General features: G+C 39.0%; 1 protein-coding gene across 1 annotated transcript; it reads right to left on the bottom strand.

Moving 5' to 3' along the window:
* Positions 1-7,529: 7,529 nt before the first annotated feature.
* Positions 7,530-14,493, bottom strand: LOC106942780 (kelch domain-containing protein 8B-like). The gene is made up of 2 exons (XM_015026116.1): positions 14,308-14,493; positions 7,530-8,041 (listed from the first exon to the last, which is right to left on the bottom strand). Exons 1-2 carry the CDS (start codon positions 14,444-14,446, stop codon positions 7,788-7,790), a joined length of 393 nt encoding a protein of 130 aa, XP_014881602.1. The 5' UTR covers positions 14,447-14,493; the 3' UTR covers positions 7,530-7,787.
* Positions 14,494-14,927: the final 434 nt, after the last annotated feature.

Genomic DNA, 14,927 nt, shown 5'->3' with positions numbered 1-14,927 from the left:
GGGCTGCTGAATGATGAAGGTTCACATCCTACTAGTGCTATCTGAGAAGCCATAGCTGGTTAATCTCAATGAAAGACCTGGTGATCCAAGAAACTCATGAGACAAGAGCGCTCACAATGGTCTTTGGGTCCAGTTTTATGAAGCTCACACTCTGAGGTAGTGAAAAACCAAGCAGAGTTCCAACAGATGCCATGTCAGAACTGTATAAACCAGGCTACAAGGCAGTGCTGGGTTTCTCACCCAAATAATCCATCACACTGCCTCCTGCAGAGAGAAACACGTTTGTGTCAGTTTCAGAGGCTGACAAATCTGTGGAAGACATAAGGAACTGAGCTAAAGTTTAATGACCACAAACAACTTATTGTTACAGGTAAAGTGACTTGGCCATATGCTGTTTTAAGGTAAATAGATGAATACAGATTCTAGCAATGTGATCAGACGAACATTTAATCATTCCAGTAGCTTCATTTGGAACTAAAGATGACATTTGTTCTTTGTCCTGGTGTACACATAATGAGCTAACTGTATTACCATATCCAGCACTGAAAGCACAGATGAAGTTGTGCATCTGGAACAACTCTAGATATAATTAGCAGACTCTGCCATAAAGGAGTGTGTTAGTAATAAAACCTCTCCATTGTTCAGAACCTTCGTTAGTTACTGCATGTAAACTGCCTCACATGCAGGAAATTGCTAATAAAATATTGCAACTGTGTAGTTTTATGGACTATAAAGGTGAAGAAGGCCTTTTGACATTCAATGGTCTTCAGGAAGCTCAAGTCATCTGTGTATTAGTCAGCATGATGCAAACTTTGTAATGAGGTAAAAGTGATGAAGTGGAAATGTTTAGACTCTGTGTAGCTGAAACAAACTTTAAACCCACAAAGCATAATATGCATCTCAAATTTGAGCTAGTTGACTAAAAGGACTTACTTTCTTTAACTATGTCCTTTGGACTTTTTCCCTCTCTGAGCAAATCCTAAAAGCTAGACTTTGAAATTGCTTACTCATTTGCCTGTTGTTATTTATTAAAGTATTCTGTTTAATTATAGGATACCAGAGGCTGCACTGTGGCACAGTTGTTAGCTTTCAGAAAGAAAGCCCAGCCTGGGGTCTTTCTGCATGGAGTCTGCATGTTCTGCCAGTGCAGTCGTGACATTTAGACTAATGGGTTTCTCGAAATTGACCTCAAAAGTGTGTTTGCAAGCATGGTTGTTTGTCCTGTATGTGTCTGTGATGGACTGGTGACCTGTCCAGGGTGCATCTCCTCTCTCATCCAATGGGGATCAGCTCCAGTTCTGCTCTGACCCGGTAATGACAAGGCGGTATAGATGAAAGGGATGGATAAAATATACAAATTCTCAAATTTTATGGAAAGTAAATAACACAGTAACAGGGGGGCACAACTACATTGTAACTGAAAAAGCTCATGCCTACACAATTCACTTACATATGAGTCATCCCCCTTTAAGACAGATTTGTTGCCTGGGTTGATACTAAGCTAGTTAGATTGACAGTAAGTAAATTTTTTTTGGGTTACATTTTGTTCAAAAGTGGGTTTTATGTCAAAGAATAGTCCGTCAGAAAGGCTATCGCTTGTATCTCTTTTTCTCTGATACAGTTAGGGATTTAGCTAATCCAGAGTATGGAAAGGAGATTTCCACTTGAACAAAATGTACCAGCTAAACCAGCACTATGTGATGAAAGATTACAATAATCCAGGGATTCAAATGATAAGATCTGACAAAACTCTCAGTTATTCTTAATATAATGAAAAGATGTTCTTCCTGAAAAGACCAGATCAAATCTAATGTACAACTACAGCACTATTCTTTTGTTCACTAAACTTTGATGGTTGTTTTGTCATTACAAAATGTTTGGAGTTTTGGTAGTTTCATAAATGACTTTTTCAAGGTTTAAAATGGTGACGCCTATTTTGTACTGACCATTTGTTAATACATACCCATATGGTGAATGCTTGACCACTTCCCCCCTCCCCCCGCCTTTATTCTGTCATGTTTAAATATTCCAGGTAAATGACATTATAATAACTGCTGTAACAAACCAAGGCTGACTGTGAGCGACAGGATTCATGAACTGTCTGGATCAGGTTTTGTTGCCAGATCTGCTATTTACCTCACTCCAGTATTAACACTGACTATGTTCGAGACAGGACTACTATTATTCCTACTCTACATTTAATTTTCTGTGCATCTGTTAAAATATCAGAGTGCAGCCTCGTCCTTCAGGAAAGACAACACGCTCAGTACATGCCTTATTATGATACAGGCTTCAGCCATTCGTGTGGCATAATGAATTTCACTGCCATCCAGCATCCAGAGATTCTCCGAGCGCAGCTGAAAGTCTCTGCCGCGTCGACCGCGGATGTTTCCTGCCATCATTTCAGTATCATTTTAGATTTTTTGCCACTCCTCCTTGCCATTCCCACACATCATCCCAGCACTGCTCTCATCCTCTTCACCGCAGACAAATGGGCACATAAATAGGAAAATCCACACAAACAAACACAAGCACACACCGCCATCACCAGCGCTCCCAAGGGTCTATTTATAGGCTTCATTTGACAGCATGTCCGACTAGATAATAGTGTGAAAAGCAAGCCGATCCTTTAATCATCATCTTAGTTAACATACACGCCTCTTCTGCAGCGAAGCAGCTTCATACTTCACATAATTATAGTAGTTTGCAGCACCTGTCAGTTGGAATACCAGATTAATATGAATGAATACATATCCACCCAATCAGACAGTTTGGCAACAGACTCCTGTGCAGTGTTGCATCCTGCTGTCATGGTATAAGACCACAAAAACACGTAGCATAAATAAATGTGTCGACCTGTTGCATTTTACTCTCTCGTTTTCACCTCATAAGATCAAACACAGTAGCAGTGAGGGAGTGGCAGCAGTTGAGAGGAACAAATGAGATCAAACGATCCACCGATGGTTCTTTCGTGTTTGTTTTATTGTCATCAGGTTGGCATCTCCCTCCTAATTGACAAAAAAGTAAGAAAAGCATTAGGAGCGGCTGTTTGTCAGATGATCAGTGTTAGTACAGCAGATGCAGAAGGCATGTGGACTGCTCATAAAAAATGTGATTAGTAGTAGAAATGATTCGGGAAATTGCTGCGCCTTGCTTTATAAGTAAATGACATAGGAAAGAGAAAAGATAGAACTCTGAGGTTTTCTTTAATAATTTTCAAAGGGCATTCTTTTGTTGGTTTTAATATTTTTTTTTGGCTCTAGTGGCCTTTATTTGACAGAAATGTGACAGGAAAATAGGTTGTCAGAAAGGGAGAAGACAAGCGGCAAAGGTCAACAGGCCGGGACTCAGACCTGTGACGGCTGCGTCAAGGACTGAGGAGTCTGTACATGGACCCCACGCTTTACCGCAGTACCGCCGCCGCACCCATTTTGAAAGAAAATTTAACGTTGGTAAACATAATGAAATTGGATTTTCACTGAATATGTATTAAAGCCTTTTATAAAACTGTTGATATATATTTTAGCTGATTGCAGTTTCTCTTGAACAGCTGCTGCTGTTCAAGAGAAACGTCCACTCAAACACCCTGTTAAGAAGATACAAGAGCAGCAATGATAGTTATGTAGCAGCTCATATATATAAAGTCTTGCTCTCTCTCACTGTTTTGCCTGAATAAACCACAGATGTCTCAGTAAATACAGTTTATCTTACTGAAATCTTTGCTATACATCTAGGGTCAGATTCAGGAGTATAAGATATTTTTATGCAAAGTTTGCGTGGATGTTTAAAATTCCCAATAGTTATTCTTAAAAATATACACACACATGCACGCACGTACACCAACACACAACAGCGTACTACTGATGTAGCAACCTAGTTAATCGCCATATCAGGTCAGCCTTTTATGTTTATTATGCTTGCATGTTTGATCATCTAAAAGAAAGCTGCCTGAACTCTAAAAGCAGTGATTATAATTAAAGTGCTACTGTATCTTTTTCAGCTTTTAGTCAGTGATACTGTATCTTCCCCACAGTAATGACTCACTGACAGCCAGCACCAGAACATCCATTAACCCTGCTTGCCTCTGTGCTCCTCTGCAGCACTGACTGCTGACGTGGAAAACATTTAAATGCAAATCATGGTGATTTCACATTTTTCAGTAAATAGAAAACATGAACAGGTAAAGAAGCTGCTCGGTGTTTCCACCGCCTTCCGGGGTCACAACTTCTAATAAAGAACCTAATCACACAACCTTGTCTTTCAGATTCACAAACATGCCTGCAAGTTATACAATTTCCCCTCACTAAATCACACATGAAGCTGAGCTGATTTGCATGTTTTGTTACTTTCCGCTCTGTCTCAGGCTGCTGTTTTTTTTATATGAGAAGGAAACTGCAGTTGTGAATGCAGTTGCTTTGATAGCTACCCTCTTGGTAGTTTTATTTTTGCCTCTGCTTTCAAGATGTATAATCTCAGCATGTCAGTCACAGTGATGCTGCCCCAGTACATCAGGAAGAAAAACACTCAGAGGAACATAAATGGAAAAGGGTCTGGCAGAGATAAAAAGATGTAAATCCAACAGAAGGAATCCACAGTGAAATGAAATGCACCTGTTAAGAAAAGAAACGTGACTAAAAATTGCCCAAATGTCCAACGCAGGTAAGTAGAAAACCACACAAGAAAAAAAAAAAGTCATACATACTTAAAAAAACAAAAGTCAATAACAATATCTATCCTGATATACGTGATCAATATCAATAGACAATACATTTAATAGAATATTCAATATTTAATATATATTCATTGAACTGCGATCCAGAACCACACACACAACTAAGAACTCACTCACTCTTTGGTTAGCTAGCAACAATTTGTTGTGTAATTTGCGCAGCAGCAGTTTCAGGTTTTGCCACTGTGCTGCTTAAAAACAAACAACAATGGTGTGGAGAGAAAACTGGATAAAAGAAGACTCTCCAGTCACATATCCAGTCACGTTGCCAGTTTGGGAGTAGTTCAGATATTTAAAACAAAAACTAATCAATACTTATTTATATTGATTGATATGAAATGCTAATATCGTGATGCGTTTTTCAGCCATATCGGCCAGCCATGCTACTTGCACTTTTAACGCTGTAGCATGCCAAACAAAGCAGCCATGGGGTCTTTGGTAGTGACAAGAAATCACACAATACGAGTGCCACAAACCTCATATATCATGCACATATGTGCACAACGGCTACAAAATCAATGCTGTTGTGAGATACAGATCACAGCAATTAACCAATTATATTACTTATGTTCAGTTTCTTCTATGCAAATGCTTCACTCACCTCAGGATACTATACACTTGAAACTTAAAGGGGAAACTAACAGCATCGCTTAATGTCTACTTTATCTGATCGCTTGGAGGCATTCATTGCATTAAAGTGATATACTCAGAAGGGCGGCAAATTCTTTAATAGGAAGAGAAAGAGAGATGAAATGGAAAAGTAACACACTCAGCCATGATGCAGCCGAACACTATGACTAGTATTGATCTATAGGTAAATTACTCAGAACACGAGAACACAATAAATATAATTCAAAGACATAACAGGAGTAATTGATTTACAAAATCCCCTTCATTTATTTATTTATTTCCTATTGCTGTGTGTGTTTTTAACTGAATGCATAGAAATATAGGAACTAGTGTGAACGCAGCTTTAAAAAAATGTACTGCTGGTCACATACACTCACCGTGAGCTTAACTTCAGTTGGTAAAAGCTTATTTGATGACTAGTGAGGTGAATGAAGGTTGAATCATAAAACTAACCTTTTAAAATTCATCAGATGAACGAGAGTATGATCAGACACGTCATTGAAAAGATTGCACCATTCACCAGAGTTGCTAGACAACATACAGAAGGTCAGAAGAAACAGTCTTCGTAATGAAAGCAGGTCCAAGTCCAAGGTCTTTGCTTCAATCAGATCTGTTGTGTTTTATGTAACATTTCAAATAATCCAGAACTTGTTAACTATTGCCTTATCAAAGCAGTATTTGCCAGATTTAATTACCTCTGATCAGGAATGCTTACTTTCCTCTGCAGAGGAACAAAGCCATCATCCTTCTCTTCATTATAGAAGCTAAATAGATTACATTTCTAATTCACTTAAGATGGAATGAATAAATGAGTTTTTAATTGAAAGTCATGCAAAACAAAGCCAAGCACTGATTATTTGGACCTTTTGAGCCTTAACAGGAGACATTATTTAATTATTTAATGTCTGACTGATGACAGGTGTGAGAAAAGCTGCAACTACTCACCTCCTGTTCACTGTCGGACAAAATATAAGGTTTTACTAGCTTATATGTTTGAATATCTTGTTGACTTTTTGACCAAAAAATTATTTAGTTTTGAAGGTATGAACAGGGAATTCAACCCGGAACTAATGAGATGTATTATTTTGATTAAAGTGCATGTTGCTAATTTTATACAGCATCAGATTAATCACTAACCCTTTGACCAAGAGAAGCCAACCAGTGTTTTTTAAAAGTATGTCGCTAAATATTGTTGAAATTTTACCTGCTAATAATCATAAAACCCACTGGAGTTCTTGGGCTGTAACCACTGAAGTTATACTGGGTGAAGGAGATCCAATTTAACTCAACAGAAACATTTGCAGCAGGGAGAGTGGACATACATTTAGCTAACAGAAACTACACTGTTGCTAGTATTATCACTGTAAACAAGAGATAAAATAAAAAAAAATAAAAAACAGTTGAAACCGTCTCCTTTTGTCGATTCCTTTTAACTGTAAGTCAACATTATCCTTACAGTAAAGCTGGCTGCAAGGGGAAGTTAGAAAAGTATCAGCTTAGAAATCCCATGAGTTCTTGCTTCAGCAAGAAATGTTAACATACATAAAGCAAATATTTTCTGTTTGTAATTCCTTAGTAGAACATCAAAAATATCTGTCGTCAATGTCTGAGAAAAATGTCTTGTGTGTGTCTGAATCTGTGACGCATTCAGCCCGAAGGCTCACAAGACTGATTAGTTTCCTTATGGTGACATTATGAAAAGCTTTATTTTTTTGTTCACACTATGTTTTTGAAAGCTGAGAAAAGTTCAAGTAGCAAATGTACCAAAAACTGAATAAAAAAAAACAACAGCAACATTAATTTCTGAACTTTTTCAGGGAAGCGATAATGACTGCAGAGAAGGCATCTTAATTTAGTATTCTGTAATGGAAAAGGTTAAGTATACTCATGCAGCGTGAAAATGTCAACGTGTTCAAGTGTGTAGCAGACAGATTACAGGTCACTGGTCTCCCATAGTCAAATTAATTAAACCTTTCAGGACTGTCGGAGTATCCACTGAAAACTGCAGCATGTAAATAAATCATCACGGCAACCAGCTTCCAACAGTTTCTTCATGCTTTATATAAACTTTATATAACCACTATAAAATTCTTATATTCGGAGGGAAAAGCCAATATGAGTTTGAGTGCATTCATTAAAAGTAAGGTAGCTAGCACTTACACAGCTATGTGTTGCATGAGATTGGGCACATTCATTGCACCAATTGGATAATGAGAACACCAGTGTTTAATTTACATTGAGCAGTGTGTTAATGGAAATCTGACACTCTCACAGGGAGGGAAAGAAAAAGAGAGGGAGAGTGAGAGAGATGGAATGTAAAGAGTAAAAGTTGGACCAAAATGGTAGCCATATGTAGGTAGGTATGTAAGGTACCTTTCATAAAATATACCTGTAAATTAGCTTAACGTGAAATAATTGTGCCTTAATGTTAATACATACCGTTAAATAACCACATACCTTGATCCAGGTCAAACTCCTCCGTAGTGCTGACAAAGTGAGGTCGGGAGTAGAAATTATGAGGCCCCGGCTGCTGGAGCCCACCCAGGCTGAACAGGCTGCGCTCGTTGGTAGCGCAGCATGAGAACGCCCTGCGGCTCGGGATGCAGGGGAACCGAGTCCAGCTCTTCATCTCCAGGTCGAAAGCCTCCAGTGCCGTTACTGGCATCTTTCCCTGACGACCACCTGGAGGAGGAGGAAGACTTATAAAAACATATTTTCTTTTTATATTAGACATAATGTCATCTTACACTAATGTAAAAAAGTATTCCCTCTTTCACGCATTTCCTTCTGATTTTTTCCTTTTCTGTTCGCTTATACATTTCAGATCATCAAGTAAATTCAAGGTCAATATGAAGATAATCTGGCAAAATACTAAATGTGGTTTCCAAATGATGATATTTCAGTATTAGGAGGGAAAACGTATCCAAACCAGCCATGCCTGACCAATCGTCCTCAAACCTCGTGCCTGCTTGTGAAATCCAACAGACGTCAGCTGTTTGTGAAAATTGGCAATCAGTCTTTTGTGTCACTAGCTGCGTTTCCATTATAAATATGCAAAAAAGTGTTGCTGATATTCCACTACTGTTGAAAAAACACAGTTTTGCAATTGTAAGTGTTTTCATTAAATAAGAAACGCAATTAAAATCACATGTGAAAAAGTCATCAGAAAGCATGTCGCTCCATCATCCTCCAACCACTTTCTGTCATCTTCATTGTTTTCGGCAGCAGTAACATCCAGCTGTTGATCTTGAGATTCATGTGATGTGAAAAAGTGTATTTATTGCAGTTCTGCAATATATATCTGTTTCGATACAGCCAAAACATGATTGTTTTTTTGTTTTTTTTGTTTTTCCAAAATTGGAGTTTTTCCATTCAGCGTGTTTCCGTATAGTCAGTGGAAACGCAGCTGTAGATTTACTGGGGTTCTAAAGCCTCGTGTATCGCTGGATTAGAGTATAAAAAAGTGTCATCAAATTGTGGTGTACCTCATTTAAAACCGAATGAACTTCCAAGAAGGTTGGCATTTATTAGAGTAAAAGTACAAAGAACAGCTAGACAACTTCTGCCACTGCTACTGCTTGAAATTTCACTCTTTATCGTCTTCCACTGTCACTTTGTTTCAGTGGCATTTATATCAAAATCTACCAAGCATGCAGAACAGCTTTGAGACCACATTTCATTTCAAGTTGAAGAGCAAAGCGCAGCAGCAGGGTGCTCCCCTAGGAGTAAATAACTAGGGTTAGTTATTTACCTTCATAAATCATAACTTAACCTTGGAAAACTCTACTACAAAGTAGTATGTTAATCAGGCATTGAGCGAACAGGGTGGATTTTGTGCAACAGAGAGGGGAGGAGAAGAACTGAGGAAAAGGTGCTGAAAGGTAGAAAACACACAAGATGCAGTTGCTAGGGGCTACGAGATAAGAGAAAGATCAATGGAGGGTAAGAGGGAGCAAATCACAGCAAAAAAGGAGGCAAATGAGGGAGTGACAAAGAAATTGCAGAGAGAAGTGGCTGAAAGAGGAGAATGTGGAGGAGTGGAAGAAGAAAGTGGAAGGGGGTCAGCTGGAGTGGGCAGGATAACATGGAGATCAATACTGATAGTGAGACAAAGAGTCAAACTGAGTGGGAAGCATTAGCGTGAGAGAAAGGAAAGAGATTCAGAGAAAAAGGATCGGTTGAATGCGGCAGAATACTGTGGATGTGAGCACTGTGTGAATCAGCAGGTTATTCGGATGTTAGATCAATATTCTACATCGAGACTTTTGAACTGCTGCCAAAATTATGCATACCTCTCTGACTTTTTCATGCTTTGTTTGTGCATTTTGGGAGATTTTATGTGAAAGATAGAAATTTTGGCGCAACAACACAATGGACCTATAATTATTTAGACGCTTCACAACATCCACAGACTTTTGTGACGCCAAAAGAACAAAGTACTGTTTGTACCTTTAACCCTTGTTGCTCACCTGTGTGAACCTACTGAATCGCTCACAGTGCATTTCTAAGATGATTATAGTGTTCACTTTGTATTCTGTCAGCTTTTGGTCGTTTAACCTCAATGCCACACCGTGTTCATGAAAGGAGAGAATTTCTGAGAGATAAAATGTGTTACGGCCATTTATGGCATTAAAAGCCTTCATGCCGTTGACCTTTGCCACATGTTTTCCCTGTTTCTCCCAACCCACTTTCCTGTCTGATTGTCAAATAAAGGCCACTAGACCTGACAAAACCTTTAAAAAACAGACATTAACATATTCAACATAATTCTGAAAATAAACTGGAAGCCAGTAAATGCTCCCACGTATTGGGGTGTGTTGTGCGTATTCTATGAGCCACGCAAACTCTGCATGCACACTTCACAGACAGTTAAAATTTCATAGTTGAGCCAGCCAATTACATTTCTCATGACAAATTCCTTTTAGTTCCCCACAGTCTGACTGAATGCTAGTAAGTCTGCAAGGTAGTCGGGTGTCTAGCCTCGTTTCTTCTCCATCAGGGCTGCCAACGGCAGCACAGAGAGTGGCAGTCACCCCATGTGCCCTGGTGACAGCCGGGTGTTGCATGCATTACAGCTTAATGTAGAGTGTTTCCTGCTTTTTTCAGGTTGCAACAACTAAGAAGAGGAAAAGACAAAGTAAACAAATGAAAAACAATGATAAGATTCCGCTCGGTTTCAGATTCCATCAGTTTATATTAGAACAAAACAAAGTTTGTGCAAACATTCTGCAACTTAAATTACCAGTTTTAGGCTAGCTTAGCTGCCTGGCTTTTTCTTAAATAAATAAATAGATAATTATTCAAAATATAATTTTGTGAAATATTAAGCTGAGTAAAATTGATTTTTGAGCATATTCAATACATTTAAAATTGCCAAGACTAGGACTTGTAATTAGAATTGATATTTTTTCAGCTCCTCTAATGGAAACCGCTGAAATTCAAAAGCTTCTTCTAAAATTAGACTGAAAATTTCTGTATTTTCATTAGCTTAATTTATTGACACCTCATGTCGTGCACATTGAGGATAAGATCATAGACAGCACTGTGTACTTACACTGAGGAAGTTGATCCTTGAATCTGACCATCATCCCTGACCTGAAGAGCCATTCATAGAAATTGAGACCATATTTTCTCGGCTCTCCCACAGTGAAGCCTGATGTTTAAAGGGGCAGTATTATGTAAAAATCTACTTTTTTCAGCTTTACATCAGGTTGTGATGTTATTCCCTCATCACAAACACACCTGGAGTGTTACTTTGGTTCTTTCAGGTATTTTTGAGAAATCCTTTAATCTCCCGTGGCAACCATTCAGCTGTGTAAAACGCCTGGGTGGACCTAGCTCTGCCTTTAAGGCTGCAGTTTCCGCCTCACAGAGCAGTTGTTCCCTGCAACTCAGCTCAGAAATGAGCTAACACCTGGTGGAACTGTTCATCTGCTGATCTCATTGTCTGAGATACTTCTCAGTGCAACACTTGTAAAAATAATGTTAAAGGACTAACAGAGGAGTCAAGTTATGATAACTTCCTGAAGGCGGAGTTTCAGAAAGGCCCAATTTCAAGGCTTTAAATGACAAGTAAAATTTCTTTTAAGCCATATTTCATATCATATCTATGACAACTGCAGGAAACACAGTTACTTGTTTGTGCTATAAAATGACACTACGTTCCTAGCAAACACATAATACTGCCCTTTTAAGTCAAGTTACTGAAAAGTGGTGAAATTTAAACCGAAGGGGGTTCAGACACCCACTGATCCTGAAACGGCCCCCCAGGAGCAGCAGGTGAAGAAACAGCGTGAGTGCACCAGATAGGAAAAACATTTCACAATCACAATGCTTAGCGGTGGAGGGGACGGCAAACTGAAGTAAGATAATAATGGAGACGTAATAATCAGGATTTGCGGTTATGAAATTAGCGGCATAAATATCCCCATAGATTTGTAGATAAACAGATTAGATCATCTGTATACCAGGCTTGTGTGAGCCATGACTCCGAGGATGCACTTTAAACCAGCCATCCTTCTCTGCCTTGTGCGCTGGCCGGGCATCATTAACTCCACTGTTACTAAGATGGATTAGCTTCCTGAGCTCATCTCTCTACATTGTTTTTATGGAGCGTTTTCAAAAAGAATCCCATTTTTTAACCAGCGCGGCGAAGCAAGACACAGACACAAACTGAAACCCAGCACAGGGTACTTCATTTGGTGGCTCGTAAATCCCGCAGCGTTGCTGTCAGGAGTAAAGATGAGTAAAGCCTCGGACAACTTTGACAGGCGGGTAAAAAGGTTTTGTCTTTGTGTGTCGCACTCTGTGGGATTCCTATTTAAAGCCTGGAAGAGGGCAAAGAAACAAGAGTAAAGGACAAAAGATTTGGCAGCTCAGATTCTGAGTCAGTTTAAAGAAATGCTTTACCTTTAAGAAAAAAGAGATGTTCACATGTCCTTTTCACCAAGTGTAAGTTAAGTCTAAGTCTCTAATGACTAAAATTAAGTCTGAAATTGAACACATGTCATCTTGTTTCCTTATTACACAGCACGGCTGTAGGATAGGAGTTCTAAACCTTCTCATTCAAGGTACATTACCTGTGAAACTTTCAACATGTTTGACTTTAAGAAACTTCAGCTCAACATGCCAGTCAGTTTTTGCACATTAAAACTGCAGCATATAACTTTTACAAAAATGTCTTTTACATATTTGTTGTTGGGACAGATGATCTGTGACAAAATCAATCTCCTCTGTTTTCTCCCTGTGGTCCTACAGCCACCTGCTCAGACAAAAACAACCAATCAGAGCCAGGAGGAGGGCCTTAGTGCCGTCAACCTGTACATGTCAGTGAGTAAATGACATTGACATGTCACAGATGACTGCTCAACGTGTGATTTTAATTGTGTTTCTCTGACATTAGCGGAGTATTGACAACTTTAGCTCACACTTGTAATGGAAACTCAGTTATTGTTTATTTTCATCAGACCATGTTCTGTTATATTCATTGTTGCTCAAGGTCTCGTTTTACCAGGTCATTCCTTTGTGTATAGTTTCTTAGCTTATGCGCATGTTCTGCTTTTTGTGTATTTGGACTTGGCTCTCAGTTTTGTGTCCTTGTTTTCCCCCTGATTTGTTCCCTCCTTGAGTCGTAGTTCAGCCATCAAGTATTTATTAATACACACATTAAGCACTCCTTCCCTCAGTCTGCCAGTTTGCTCTCGTCCCCAGATTTTTTTCTGCTTTTTTGTCTGAGTCTACTCATGCCTCATTTTTTAAGCTTACCAGTTTCATTGTCCCTTACTGGTTCCTCCCAGTATCATCTTCATGACTCTCCCTACGCTCCATGTTCCATTTTTGGCTTGGCTTTGGCTTTGTACTTGTATACCCATTCACACACACACTCACGCTTACGGCCACCAGGCCCTGTTACCAACACCACGGCAGGGCGGGTGAAGTGTCTTGCCCAAGAACAAGAGGCAGGTGGAGCGGGGATCGAACCAGCAATCTGCTGATTGTTTCTACTTTTGTTTTCATAAAAGTGTTCAGCTTAACCTTCTCGCGTATCTGCATTTGGATTATTTAAAACCAACTAAAAATGACAATGACAAACTATAAAGCTTGTTGTTCCTGAAGTCCTGATATACAAGCCAAGACCTTGCAAGATTCATCAGTATCCAGTTGGTTTGTATGATCCTTGTTGGGTCTTCATTCAGTGATAACAGGGTACAAAAGTGAAATTGTGCTTCTAATGGAAAGTTCAAGCCAATATATGGGGATAGTTAAGAATTTACCCAGTGTGAAAGAGCAAGCAGTCTTCTTGAAAAAAAGAAAAGTTTAGATGGAAACTCAATGTCAGTCGCTTAACAGATACAGCCTGTTTTTCTTTATCTACAGAGCAGCCCTTAGCAGAAGCCCACCACTACTAGAGGCTACTGTACAAAGATTTTGAGTGTTTCTTCAACCTGAGAAACACGTTTTTCTCTTTCTATCAGTGAGTTTCGCAGCTCGGAAAGTGCCAGACAGATAAAGTCAAAACTGAGAGGTTTGTGGTGCAGCAACAGCCACACATCCCCTGGTCTCAGCTCCGTGTCAATATCTGAATGGAAACAAAAACAGATGATAAAACTGATCCGTTTGCCAAACCCAGATGTACCACCAACATTTGTGAAAGATTGGACCTTTCTCAAGAACTCAGTTCCAGAAATCAAAATTAGAGTTTAAATTACAAATGTGTGCAAAAGTTTCTTCATACACACAGCTGCACATTGTCAAAGAATACAAGTGCCAACAAATGAATGCGTTGCTGCTGTACACAAACTGGGGTGATGTAAAAAAAAAGAAAATGTTTCTATATCAGTTTTGCAAAAATACATCAATTTGGATATGACTGCTTGGAGAGTTTAAGAGAATCATCATGACAGAAGCCAGTGAATGCAGAGAGAGTGAATGTTGTAGCGTTATCTTACCCATCACGTAAATTCTGTTTCCTATTACGAAGGGTGTGGCTCCGTAGCGTGGCGTAGGCATGGAGGTGGTGGCCTGCCACTGATCCTTCTCTGCTTCGTAGACTTTAACAAAAGCCTGAGGCGTTGTGTCTGCTCCCATTCCGCCCAGGGCGAACACCTTCCCATCTGCAGAGAGACGCCCAGCAGAGAGATCGTGATTATTAAAAAGTTCATAGGACCATAATACACGTTACGTGGTTGCTGAAATCATCCGTCCATTTTTCATCAGCTGTTAACTGTGAGCCAGCAGTCCCTTCAGTTTTTTAATGAAAATTCACACAAAAACAACAGAAATTAAATTTTTTCACACTAATGTAAATTTTCTTCAGTAATGGTCCAAACCGCATTCTTTAAATGATGTAAACTCTCACCTGCAGGTGGGAGTAAAGCCTCAGCTTTACTTGATGTCTAACTGTAATCTGTGATCTATAAGGCGAGTAACAAAAAGTTATATTTACCGTTGTGCATTTTTATTTTACACACTTTGTAATAATTTACTTTTGAAATGGATTTAAAGCTGTATGAAACATTTATATATATATATATATATATATATATATATATATATATATATATATTTT

The sequence above is a fragment of the Poecilia latipinna genome, unplaced genomic scaffold (genome assembly GCF_001443285.1).
Source record: "Poecilia latipinna isolate Pla-1442-1.1 unplaced genomic scaffold, P_latipinna-1.0 Scaffold4551, whole genome shotgun sequence".
Taxonomy (NCBI): Eukaryota; Metazoa; Chordata; class Actinopteri; order Cyprinodontiformes; family Poeciliidae; genus Poecilia; species Poecilia latipinna.
This window is presented reverse-complemented; position numbering and strand designations above follow the sequence as displayed.